Here is a 13,803-nt window from a genome sequence, read left to right as displayed (position 1 = left end):
TCTGAATTAGGGTTTTAAGGATTTCCCCTTCAGCTCCTGAGAGGCCAATAAATTAAAATAGGATAAGAAAGTAGGTATAACAAGGCCTAGAGGAGATAGATGCCCAGTTACCTTTTTTAGGCACATACATGGAAAAAACCCCAAGAATAATTTGCCGAAAGAGCTAAAATTTTAAGGGCTGTCCTACTTTGTACTAAAATATAATGCAAATTCCACTGAAACCAGTTCAACAAAAGAAAACCTTGCTGCATAACAATTTAAAAATTAGAGAATACCCTTCTGTACTAAAGCCACATAGAAATCACATGGAAAAACAAAGTTAAAATTTTTGCCAAAATAACATGCCTGCTGTTATGAAGGATATCTTGGGCTCTCTGGAAGCAAACACACTGAACCCTGCACCAGCTTTTCAAGAGCTGCCAAGTCCACCAATTCCAGACATCAGCTGACGCTCCAAGAAATGCTTTAGCTGGTCACCATTTCCAAAATTGTCCAAGTTCTGTCAACATCCCCCAGCCCCTGAAGAAAAGATGAAGGATTTTGAAATTGGTTCTGGAATGCTTTTTGTACCACAAGAGCTCTGGTCCAATAAAAATATCCTTGTTAATGTGCATAAATATGGCACCCTAACTGCCACAGGTTGTTTCAAACAGTAATTTTTTGCCATAAAAAGGAAAAGAAATTTTAAATACTTCAGCTTACTTCAATTTTCCTCTCTGAGACCTCCTATTTATCAGATATTTGACAGAATGGAAGACTGGTTCTTACTGTGCAGCACATCTCAAAAAATAGTTCCTTGGTGCTGAGATTTAAAGTAATTAAAATTTTTGAATCAATTTCTCATTGTAAATTAAAACATAAGTTTTTCAAGACTTCCCTTTAAAATAAGCTGTATACTCTTTCATTTCTACAAGCAGTCTGACCTCCATTCACAATCATTTGGTTCCCAAAGTTCAGGCTCCAGTACACTCTTACAAGAGTCATGATCAGCTCTTTGTGAATTAGTCTTCAATATTATAGCAATAACAGCGCAGGCAAGTCTTGATTTTTCAAATGCCAAAGTGCCAGGCTGTAAAGGATCATTTACTCAAGGGTATCCTGCAACACCTGTAACAGATTGGCACCTACAGCACCCACAGAGGTTCCCAGCAGCAGGAATGTAATGGCACTACAGAGAACCTGAAGTCATGAGCAAGCCAGATCATAAACAGCACTATTCCTATTTTGTTGCTGCATTATCTGCTTGATAATTAACTTGTTCTCAGAAGATGAGAACAGTACTGATCTCTGCAATGAGTAAGTTCAGAAGAAAGAAAACAAGAAATGGAAGTCTGCAGGACTGGTGTATTAGTTTTGCCCGGTGAGGTTTTAGTAGCAGGAGGGATATAGCAGTGGCTTCTCTTGAGAAGCTGACAAGCTTTCCCTTTGTCTGACCAAGCCAATGCCAGCTGGCTCTGAGGCAGACCCACTGCTGGCCAAGGCCAAGACAATCAGTGTCTAATAACATATTAAAGAAAAAAAAAGTTATTTTGTAGAAGCAGTTGTGGCCAGACAAGAGAGGAGTGAGAGAAACGACCCTGCAGACACCAAGGTCAGTGCAGGAGGGGAAGAAGTGCTCCAGGCTCTGGAGCAGATTCCCCTGCAACTGAAGACCACAGTAAGGCAGCTGTGCCCCTGCAGTCCTTGGAGGTCCACAGGGGGTAGATATCCACCAGCAGCCTCTGGAGGATCCCATGTCACAGCAGGTGGATGCCCAAAAGAGGCTGTGACCCCATGGGAAGCCCACACAGGAGCAGGCTTCTGGCAGGACCTGTGGACCTGTGGAGAGAAGAGCCCACAGTAGAGCAGGTTTGCCGGCAGGACTTGCGACTCCATGGGGAACTCGCACTGGAACAGTCCTTTCCTGAAGGACTGCACCCTTGGTAAAGGGATCCACACTGGAGTGGTTAGTGAAGAACTGTAGCCTGTGGGAAGGACTCACATTGCAGAAGTCTGTGAAGGACTGTCTCCTGTGGGAGGGACGCCACGCTGGAGCAGGGGAAGGACTCCTCTCTGAACAGCATCAGAAACAACGTGCAATGAACTGACCATCTCATTCATCTCCCTGCACTGCAGCAGGGTAGGAGGTAGAGCCTGGGAAGGAGGGAGGGGTGGCAGGAAGGCGTTTTTAAGATTTATTTTACTTCCCATTATCCTGCTCTGATTTTGATTGGTAATAAATTCAATTATCTCCCCAAGTTGAGTCTATTTTTCTCATTACAGTAATCAGTGAGTGATCTCTCCCTTCCTTAACTCACAAGACTTTTGTTTTATTTTCTCTCCTCTCCCCTCTCTGCTTCCAGAGAGGAGTGGCTTTGGTGGGTACCTGGTGTCGAGCAAGGGTCAACCCCTCCAACTGATATTTATAAAGGATCTCTTCAAAAGTACACAGCCTACCCCAACAGGAAAAAAATCTTACCTTTGCTTCATCATTTAAAAGCAACAAAATCAGTACTTATACACAACCTCTTCAACATGAGCTGATCAAAATTGTCAGAAAAGTCACTTAGTCACTTACCAAAGGGAAGGACAAAGACCAAAAAAACCCAAGAAACCAAACCAAAACCCAACCCTTCCTACAAGCCAAAGAAACCGACCCAAAATAAAGTAACAGCAAGCAAGAGAAAAATCTTAATTTGCAGTGGTTTTCTGGCAGAAACTGTTTTCCTTTAGTCCATATTCAGATCTGGTTTGTTACAGTCTTCTACAGAAGATACTAGAACTGGATTCAGGAAACAGATGAGTAACTCAGTAGTTTGCCCACTAGACTGGAACCAAAATTAGCTGCAATTGCTCCTTCCTCAACTCAAAACGGGGAATCACATCTCTGTATCTGCAGGAATGTCATTGAATCTTCACTCTCTGAACTTCCACGGTTATGGCAACTAAGAGGCAACACAAGGGATGCAAATGGGGTCTCCAGGCACAAGGAACAGTAGCTTTAAGGACTTAATCTCAAAATTACAGAGTGCTCCATTTTATTTTGTTTCTTTTTTATTAGCTCCCAACCCACTTATTGGATCAATCCTTGGTTCCTGTGCCCATTATGAGAAATGCAGACAGGTTCAAATGATTTTAACCACAGCTTGAGGAAAAAAAAAAAGCATCCTTTTACTTCACATTGACTTGAACACTTCTGTTTTGTGCTGTAGCTTCAGCAGAGGAAGATGGGGAAAAAACCAGTGACATAATAATATGGAATGTCACTTCATTTTATTTCTAGTCCTTAAAGAAAAAAAAAAAAAAATAGTGCAATTCTTCTATACCTGTACAGGAAAGAAACGTTTCTGTGGCACTTCAGGAATAATTTTGCCCTACAAGTAAAAAACTTCTGTAAAATGTGTTACAATATGTCCCCAAGACCACAGGCTTCCACAGATTTCTCAACTCTGAGGCTTCTATAATCTATATTCAGTAGGATATGTATTAGGATAGATGTATACAGAAGTCAGATTAACTCAGTGCAGCAATTCAGAAGGGCAAATGCTATGTTACATCATATAATCAACAAGTATTGGAAAAATTACAAAATCATTCACATATATTAATTTTTGAAGGTTTTTTACAACTCTTTTCCTTAATCCCTTGCTAGAGATGCAAAACAGAATGCCCTTACTTACAGTAGGGAGGTTTTAGGTAAAGAAAAAAAAAAAAAAAAAAAAGAAAATGAAAAGATGGAAAGAAACAAAACAGGAAATTCAGAGCAATAATATTTTGGGCATCTACCAAGAAAGGCAAGAGAAGATAAGAGATGCCTCAAGTTCCTAGGGAGAAATGAAACACATATTACTGTAATAAAGAACTCTGAGGATATGTACTGAAATCACAGTAGGAATAAGACACTGATTATGTCAATAAATAAAATTAAAACAATTCAAAGTTCCATATATGAATTCCTATGGTGCTGCCACTGGAATCACGGAGGTTTCAGAAAATACTTGAATGCTAGTAGGCAGTGGAAAAGGTAAAGAAGAAAATGAAAATAAAAAATACACGCACCATCCATGACTGACCTGAAGCAGGAAGTGTTAGAACCAATGTGTTCAAGGAGATAACTAAATTGCATAAATTTCCCCCGAACCCAATACTTACATAGTTGACTTTGTATTTTCATCAAGTAATATAATGAAGATCATAGAGAACATTATCAGAACAAAATACATTTTCTCCACGTTTCATATGAAATACAAACAATGGTAACTGGCAAGTAATGAGCTTGAACAGTAAATAGCACAAGAGTGCTACAACTCTGTACAGCTTTGAGAGTAACCTCTCTTCAGTTAAGCCATGCACACAAATGAGGACTAAAATACCAGCAAAGCCTTATTTCTCTTGTCACCAAAATGTCACTTATGCCTGAGATGAGACAGGATGCATTAATCCAGATCTGTGAAATACTGCTAGATGCTCACAACTTTACAGTCACTTGAGAGAATTAAGAAGGAAATTTATTCTTAAAATGAAGGTAGAAAAATTGCACAGGAAATATAAATAAAGAAATTATGACAAAGTTCCTCAGTAGAAGTTATTACTAAACAGAAGCCACCAGTTCAAATTTCTATAAAACTTAAATTCAGCCTCAGTTTCAGCCTGAATGGCCTTGTATTATTCTAAGATTAGGTCTTCTAGTACATGAAGTTAGCATACACCCAATTCTGTTACTTGGGAAAGACCAGGAGTCAGCAGGCGTTGCATGATTACCCCAAAGTGCCTAACCACTGTCTGCAGAAAGTTTTCTGGACAAAACATGCTACACAAAAATCACATAAGCAAACATCCTGTTATATAAGCTACTGTCATAACAGACAAAAGGAAACAGACCACAGCATAAGAAATTAAGGCCATACATTTGCAATATCCTTCTGATTAAACAACAAAAAATCACCTTTGATTCACCCTTTTTAAACAATCTTTCAATCTAAACACTGTGTCAAAAATGAGCTACAAGCAGGATTTGTGCGTTTCTTGACATTCCTTTTTCCCCTCCAAAAAGGTTAAAAATCCATTAAAAAAATCACAGCCTGTACAATATAGCAACATCTGCCCCTCTTAGAAATGTCCTGGTGGTACCTGTTAGAATAACATCTGTCTAGACTTAACATCCCTGCAGCAGAAATACATATATATACTTGCTTCCACGGGAACATAATGTGCTCTCCTTAAAAATCATGTAATTACTGTACAAGCCTGGCAGGTGAAGATACATCTGTGCAATCCAAAATTGTGTCTACTGATTTTTTAACTTCACACTTCCACGACTACGGTATTTTTGTTTGTTTGCATTCATTATCACAATAGCAACTAATGCTAGTCCCACGGCTAGACTTGGAGGGCCACAAGGACTGAACTCCTGAGCAATTCCAGAAAGGAGTGGGGCAATAATACGTCCCACTGATGTCACCGACTGTCCAACACCTAGGAGTGTCCCACTGGCCTCGTTCCCACCAACAGTCAGCTCCAGATCAATGATACAGGTACGGCCTATAGTAGTGGAGAAGGCCAAGAACGTGGAGGACAAAACGACCATCCATATGCTTGGTGCTGATGCATACAGGAGGATCAGCGTGCAGGTAAAAGTGCTGGAGTGCAACAAAAGTCTGTAAGTGTCGTGCCCATAGAGTCTTGTTATTGGTCCGAGCAGACAACCAGCCAGGACTCCAAGTGCACTGCTATAGCTCATCAGGTATCCAGCAAACAAGGGTTTCACCCCAAATCTCTCCTCCAAGGCTAGAGTAAAATTACTATAGTACAGCAGTATAGCAACAGACATCAGGAACCGCACTAAAAATACATCCCACAAATTAGAGCACGCAATTCCTTTAATTTTCTTCAGCACTGTTGCAACTTGGATCCATGGAGACTGGAAAAAACTACTGTTTGTTACAGCTCTAGTATTTGCTGATTTCAAGTGATGGTCATGATTTGATTTTGCTGAGAAACTGTTTTTTTCTTTGTCTTGGTAATGGTCCCTATTGCTAGTGTTTTCTTCACTCCAGGGTAACATCCAGACAAGACCTATGTAGATGAAGAAATTAGTTGCTTTCATTCAATTGCATCAACTTTACATGGAAGATATTAGTGTGATTGTAACAATTTAAAAAAATACTTCAACAATACTTGTCCGTAAAAAATTTGCAAATATTAAGTCTAGTGTTATTCATAGTACTGGTTCAATTTTAAATGCAGTGAAAACAAGAAAGGAAAGCACTGAAATGCCACACTCACACAATACAAACAAATCTAATGGCTAAAGCCAAAACTATGATTTCTAGTCTTCATCTTTGGGCACATCAAAAACTCCCATTTGTGTCTGAATGTAAAGGAGACATAGGCAGAACAAAGGAGAAGCACCTGGAGGATAACTGTTTCAAAATTCCCACCCTTCCACACAAGTTCAAATTCAAACAGTAGTACTGGCATACAAAATGATTATGCCATAGATGATAAACACACTGTGAATTCAAGGTATTACAGATGGCTTAAAAGGACAAAATGAGGAATGAAGGGAACCAGGAGGCAAAATGTGACATACAACTTACCACCATTCAGAAGGAAGATAGAGGCACAGATGAAGGACGTTTGGTAAAAGCCACCTTTGAACTCTGCAAGGTAGCCACCAACAACAGGTCCCAGAATGAAGCCCACACTGGAGGCTGCATTGAAGCGCCCCATCACTAAAGGGCGATCCCTATCTGAGACCAGATCAGACAGCAGGGCCTTAGAGATGGAAAGTGTGTGTTTGAAAATACCTGCAAAAAATATAAACAAATCAATAAACATGTATCTCTTGGTCCAAAAAAGAGACAGATCTATCTCAAGTAACAATGGTCCAAATTTGTATGATTTATATTTTTAAAATTCTATTAATCAAAAGTTCTTCAGTGCTGGAGTAAGCAGCTTTGTGGGTGGGGTTTAGATGCCTGGTGGGTTAGGCCTCAATATTTCAAATAATTTTCAGGAAAAAAAATGAGAATTCTTTATTTGTAGAGACTTTTCCAATACTCAGGTTCAGTTGGTGCTACTGGGTGATGATGATATGTGGCTATCCATATACCATTTCTCCCGTAGTAATTCTCAGCCTGAGACTACAGGGAATTTAAACTGCAAAATTCCAAGTGTTTACTCACCTACAGGGACTCTAGAAATAGCAAACAGGAACACTGTGGTGGAATTTCCAAGAAGGAAGTAACCCAGTGCACTGAGAAGAATACAAGCAAGCAGGGAATACCGTCTTCCTACTATATCACTCCAGCAGCCCTTTCACAAAGCAGGAAAGAAAGAGTAGTGTTTTTATAACACTAAGCTATGTGCAGTGATCAATCAGTACTTCTGCATTAAACTGAGACAAGACATCAAAGGACTGTCAATGAGAGCCTAATAAGTTTTTTACACAACATTCCCAAGTGAAAAATTTGGAAGTCACAAGGAGAGCTCTGCCCTGATGGCAGGCTACCTGCCAAAATTATTATTTCATTTAATGTTGTGTATACAGATTTTTTTAATAAAAAAAAATCACCCTTTTAAAAAGACAGTCCTGCAACAAATACCACAAAATATTACCAGTAGAAGTCTTCTGGAAATCTTACCATAACCAGCCACAAATATATGCTTGCATCACTAAGACTGCTACTTGTTGAAAATCTTAAAAGCAATGATCTTGGCTATGAAGAGTTTGTCATCTGAGCACAGATAGGTAAGAAGCAGTTTGCAGAGGGAAAACCGAAAACTTGAATTTATCATGCTTCTAAATCAGTTTGAATTCCAAGAGGAAATAATTTTTTAAGAAAGCAGACAATGGTCTTGCACTTCCAAGAACATGCCACAAAATTACAGAGGGAAATTATCCCAGGTGTCTTGCGTAACAAACCCTGAAACAGTTCTTTTATGAGACATTCTCATAATCTGTTCTCTTCAAAACTAGAAAACTGGTACCAGGGTAATATTAGAATATAAAAAATCAATAGCTAATAGAAAACAAAACCAAACAAATAGCAAAGATGAAACAATTAATTTAGACCATACAGTGAGTTACAAGATAGTGCTCATTAAGCAGGGAAAGCAAACTAAATCACAGGCTATGAAAAGCTGACTCATGAGACTGCTTCTTGGAGAGGCTACTGCACTGAAGGAAAATGCTCTACTAGCACCAACACTAGAGGAGCTAACCCTGTGTAACTGCGACCTGCTCAGTAATGTATTTGAGCCCAAATCTGTATTCTGGCTTTTGTCTAAAAACTAGATTCTGTTTGGGCCTGAAAAACCTGGCAATTCCCCATAAACAAAACTGCCATTTCTAATGCAAACTAAAAACTGATTCCTCCAACCAAAATGCTTGTATGAACACTTTATGCAATTTCAAAATGTCACAAAAATGCTATTATTAACCCCACCCTTTCCCCCTCTACAGTCCATAGAAATACCAATATGCTTTGGAATGCAGAGTTAGAACTCACCACAAATGTGCTGGAAAACAGCTGCATTACACCATAGAGAGATCCTAAAACAAACAAAATACCAGTGTTAAAAATTCAGCTTTTAAAAAAAAATTTAAAAAAATTTAAAATTTTAAATTTAAAATTTAAATTTAAAATTTAAAATTTTAAATTATGAAAAAATGAGAAATCATGGGAATAGTTTACTAGAAGAATGGGAAGAGGAAGCAGGACAAACCAAGGGTGGAGATTAGTATTTTATGAAGGAAATAGTTTCAGGGAATGACAAAATAAAAAAGAAAAAAGTGCTGAGAAGTTGTAAAACTATGTAAGGCAAAATGATGTTGCTTTGTATGGTATATTAAACAAAACAGATCTTGGCATTTATAATTGCTTTCTCAGAATCAGGAGAGAATTTCCTTACTGGAAAGGACTTTCCACTTGGTGCTTCAGTCTACTACAAGGCATCACAGAAGCCCTGAAGAAAACACGGATCCTACTTTCTCATTTTGGAGGCTAGCAGCATTTAGTGACAGAAGAGAAGGAGCAAAGAGAAGCAGAGAGAAACATTTGCTAGACTCTTTAATTTATAAGAATACACCTCAAGCCCATGTTTTTTTTATAATGTTAAAAATTAAAGCAGGCTGTTGAAATGAAAACATATTTCTGACTAGTTGCTGCTTAAAATAATACTGTCAACTCAGTGTAGAAGCAGAATTATTTCATACAAAGTGTTAAATAAGAAAACAAAATAATAAAACTGAGTAACAGCTCTGGGAATAAAGAAAATATTGTATCACTCCAAACCATAAACAATACCATAAAAGGTACTTTAAAGCCACAGAACTTACCTTAGCACTAAACACTTTAAGATAAAATTCCAAATCTTCAGAATTTATTTGTAAACACTCCTAAAAGTGAATAAATATTTTGCCAAGACAGCTGTAAGGATTTTAATCAAACTGGGAAGTCATGGACATTGGAAAGCTTTGGAGAACCAGCCGCAAAAGTACCATTTGCAAAGTGTAAATAACAATAAAACTACAAGCAACACCTCTGGCTCCCTAAATTCCTAAGCTGTGAATTCTTGGATGCTGGAAAGTAGCCGTACAAATGCTACTGCAAGACTTCCTTGTTCTTTCCAATTGTGATCTTTCCCAAGCATGTGCTTTTGGCTACTGTCAGTGCACAAGTTTGAACAGGTCTCTGGGTCTAACACAGTATGGCTGCCCTTACAGTTTCATGTGGAAATTGTCTTTATTTTTTATTATGCTATTAACAAGGAAAATTGTGTTCCAATGTCCAGTCTGCAGTAAGGCAAAATCCAGGCCTTATCTTACTCTTTCATAAATCACGTACTGCAACTCACCTATGATTCCAGCAACTGTATGACTTGCTCCTAGAGATTTGATATGAAGATTCATTAAAGGAACCACCATGCTCACACCAAATAAATCCTGAAAAAAAGGCAGGAAAAGTTTTGGCAACTTTCACAAAGACAATAGTAACCAGGCTTAATAACAGTCAACATCAGAAAAATAAATTTTAAAAAAGTAAATTATCTCCATATCAACACAAGGTTAAAAGAATTTTTTTCATCTTACAAAACACATAAACTGAAAGATAAAGGATTGCCTCGCAGAGGAGTTAAACCTATAAAACCACCAATTCTCTTCACCCAGTCTAGATGCAATCCTTTTGAAGATATACATTTAAACATTAAATATTCCTTTAAATATATTAAAATTTACCTGTTAAACAAGAAAAGTACTTTGTATCAGTGCTTTAAATCCAAAGTGGTCTAATTTCAATCACCTAAACATACTTTTTATTTGTGCAAAAAACGTGTATTTTAAAAAATGGTACTTTCACCCAACTACAATGGAGAAGACGCTACAATAGATCTACACCTACTAACAGACTGCCTTTGTGTATAGCTTAAGAAAGTGACAAGACAGAAAATTCAAAAAAAAAAAAAATAAAGGCAAAGCATAATTGTAAAACATTTTGTAAGAGGAGGGTAAAGGACACTGCCCATCCTGAGAAATACAAGGATCTCCTACTTGTTCCTTTTGCTTTATTACTTTTTGTTAAGCTCACCACTTTGACCCAGTAGTTCTTTCAGTACTAGTACAATCTGGCACAGCATCCAGTGTCCCTGGGAGATCTATTGGAGCACAATCACCTTTCATCACTGACTACTTGAACTGAATTGGACTACCTCAAGCACTGATGAACTGCAACAATGTGTGTCACTAAGCGAATTCTCACAGTCTGTCATTAATTATTTTTTGATGGCTAAAATTGAGGCTTACAAAGTTAGAACCATTAAATACATGAGCATGAACAAACAGAGCACACCACTTATAAACACCTCCAGCAATACAATCTTAGGTGTCATCTGTGAATATGAAGAAAGGTTCAGTGACCTCGTCCAAGTCATCAGTGGAGACATTAAGAAGCACAAGTCTCAGACTATACCCTGGCAGTACTGGACTGTCACAGGCATGCAGGTAGAGCAAGACCACTATCCTTTGATGGGTAGTTACATCTCATTCCAGTGTGTAACTCCTTCTCTGGAGTGACAGATACGCTGTATTTATTTCTCTGGCTACAGGAAGCTTGCATCACCACTTCCTCTAAAAGGACACTCACTTGGTTGATTTCCTTGTGTGCTCCAGCTCAGTGTCAATAAGCTATGTCAGGGCTGGAGAACCCTGAAAAAAGTTTAAAAGTCAGTTAAAAGGAGCAAAGTTCCCTGTGATATTTTCTGCGGGACATAAACCAACTGGGTCGTTTCTATTGCCCAACCTAAAAGTTGGTAAGACAGTTATCCTGACATTTCACAGTGCAAACTCGTACTCATTCTGTATTCATTTCCCAAATCGTCGCTTTTAATCTCAAATTAATTAAGTGGCACTTTCCTGAGGCTCAGGAATCATTACAGAACATGAACCTTTTAAAAAGTCTGTTCTTTCAACAGGAGACTTTTTTTTTTTTTTTAAGAGAAACATATTTTTAGTTTGTTTTTTTTTTTGGGGGGGGGGGGGGGGCGGGTAAATGTACAGAAACCATGGGTATTTCAAGGAAACAGGAAGCAGCTCTCTTATAAGCACGGAGGCAAGACTCAGCTTTTTGGGTGGTCCGCTATTCCATGGCATTCACAGGACAAAAGTCCGACCTGTGTGTCGAACTGCGTGGCTGTTTGCACGGTAAAACAGCCCAGCCGCTGCACACCAGCAGCGCTACAAGCCCTGGCTGCAGCGATGCACCCCAGAACCCAGCAGCCACGGCCTGCAAAGGAGCCCATTCCCGTTCCCGGGCGCGGCCGCCCGCCGCAGGCCGCGCGGGGCGGGCCCCAGGGCCGCCGCTTACCAGGAATCCCACCGCGTAGAGGCACCGCACGAAGCGGGCAGACCCGGCCGGGCTCGCCGTGGCCGCCCGGCCACCGCCACCCTCATCCTCCTCCTCCTCCTCCATGCGGGCGGCGGCGCCGGCGCTGGGCCTGCGCAGTGCCCGCGGCGCGGCGGAAGCGGAGAGGCGGCGGCGGCGGGGAAGGGTCTCGGTGTTGTTTCGTTCGGCACCGCGTCCTTAGTGTGTCCTCTTTTTCCGGCGAAGATGAGGAAGAATAAGGCTCCCTGCCGACCTCGGGAGCCGTCGGGATCCCTGCCTCACCCTCCCACACACACCTCTGTAGGACTTTGCCCTTCCTGCCTGTTGCGTGTTTGTACGGGAAAAATTTTGCAACACGTGCCCTCGGCGCCTGAGGCCCTGGGGAAGGCAGGAAGAGCCAGGTGGAGCCGAGGGGCTTTGGAAACAAGTATGCCATAGGAGCATGGTAATGGATCCCCTGCACAGTTCTTGTGGTTGCTGTAGAAAGGTAGCTTTTTGGCCCTTGCATCTCCGATCCTACCTATCCATATGGAAAGCGGCCGTGTCCCAGCGCTGCTGCGGTTCCTCGGCTATCTCTCGGGCTCAGCGCAGAGCCTGCATCAAGTGTTTCTGGCAGCAAAGTGTTTTCCTGCCTTGTTACGTGGGTTATGATGGTGGTACTGAGCCAAGGAAGAACGGCACCCCTCTTTCTGCTTAGGACGTTCACTGCTGTGCTGTGTGTTTGTTAAAAGTCGGGGATAGCTGGAATTGTTGATGACTAGTATGTTATAATGCATTTGCATCCAAACCAATGAAACCTCATAAATCTCTCAGAAGCACTGGTGGAAATCATTGTCACGTACAAAATGTGACCACCCATCTTTATGTTGTAGTCAGAGGTTTGCTCTTTTATATAGTTGCTTGGCCAGTAAAACTGCTGGTTTTAATTATTTTAAAAAGGTACAAGGGAAAAGGAGATGCTTTAACTTTTTTTTTTTTTTTTTTAATTGTCAGTAAGAAGAAACTTCTGTAAAATGTTGATGACTCTTACACTTTAAAAATTAGCATGACTTATAAAGCTTGAGGAATATCATTCAATAACTGACAAGAGCATAACGTCAATTTTATCTTCATGTTTGCAGAACGAGGGTTGAGGATCTTTTACAGGTTTAGGTCACAAAAAAGAAAAGGAGAGAGGAATGTGGTTTTCCCATGGTTATTAAAAATTAAGCTAAAAAATCCCCCAAATACTAAAACTGTAAAGAAAGACGTATTTCTATATATGCAGCTTATTTATAAGATACCAAGGCAAAACTTAACTTAGTATCTGCATAGGGACAAAGATGTCATCAGAGTCCAGACAAGAATAACTCAGTTGTGTAATATCCCGGTGTCTGTGATGTTTTTGTGTTGAGTTAACCAATATATCCTACTAATTTATCTCTTTGAGGCCACTTTGAATAACAAATTCTCTCAGTGAGGTTTTTAAAATTCTGGATACAACAGTAATGGTGATCAGTTGCACACAATTTCTCTGAAATCGCCAAAATGGTGACAAGATGCTGAAATATTAGAGCATCCTGGGAATTGCTACTACACTGTCTGCCCAATATTGTGCTAATTCTATCCTTGCTCATTTTAACTGATAGAAGAAATGGAAAGTGCCTGAAAATTTATTAGAAAAAAGTATTAAAGAGGTGGATGATTAAAAGATGCTGCAAGGGTTTAGATACTTTTTCTGAGGTCTAAGGGACGTTGACTTCTATGCAAACACTGAGCCCAACTGAAATTTTTAAGATTTTGTGTTAGTCTCTGCCATAAGTCTCTGAAACCAGTTAGCTGTTCTGTATTTTTCTCAGGTTCTGAAGATCAGAATGATCAAATATGATGGGGACAAAGGATTGCAAGCAGGAGTATTGAATTCCCTGGCAATAAAAATGGTTAGGTTTTGTATATCGTT

At 39.7% G+C, this 13,803-nt stretch overlaps 1 protein-coding gene across 1 annotated transcript; it reads right to left on the bottom strand.

Annotated features, from left to right (window-relative positions):
• Window positions 1-3,154: 3,154 nt before the first annotated feature.
• On the bottom strand, window positions 3,155-12,796 carry MFSD9 (major facilitator superfamily domain containing 9). Its single transcript, XM_041417986.1, is given in 7 exon segments — window positions 3,155-6,054; window positions 6,579-6,788; window positions 7,167-7,296; window positions 8,493-8,536; window positions 9,841-9,928; window positions 11,847-12,143; window positions 12,145-12,796. Coding segments are annotated over 7 exon segments (1,785 nt in total). The 5' UTR covers window positions 12,373-12,796; the 3' UTR covers window positions 3,155-5,266.
• Between the last annotated feature and the right edge of the window lie 1,007 nt (window positions 12,797-13,803).

The sequence above is a fragment of the Onychostruthus taczanowskii genome, unplaced genomic scaffold (assembly GCF_017590055.1).
Source record: "Onychostruthus taczanowskii isolate IOZ18803 unplaced genomic scaffold, ASM1759005v1 scaffold58, whole genome shotgun sequence".
In the NCBI taxonomy this organism is placed as follows: domain Eukaryota; kingdom Metazoa; phylum Chordata; class Aves; order Passeriformes; family Passeridae; genus Onychostruthus; species Onychostruthus taczanowskii.
The sequence above is the reverse complement of the archived record's forward strand: the minus strand, read 5'-3'. Positions and strand labels throughout refer to the sequence as shown.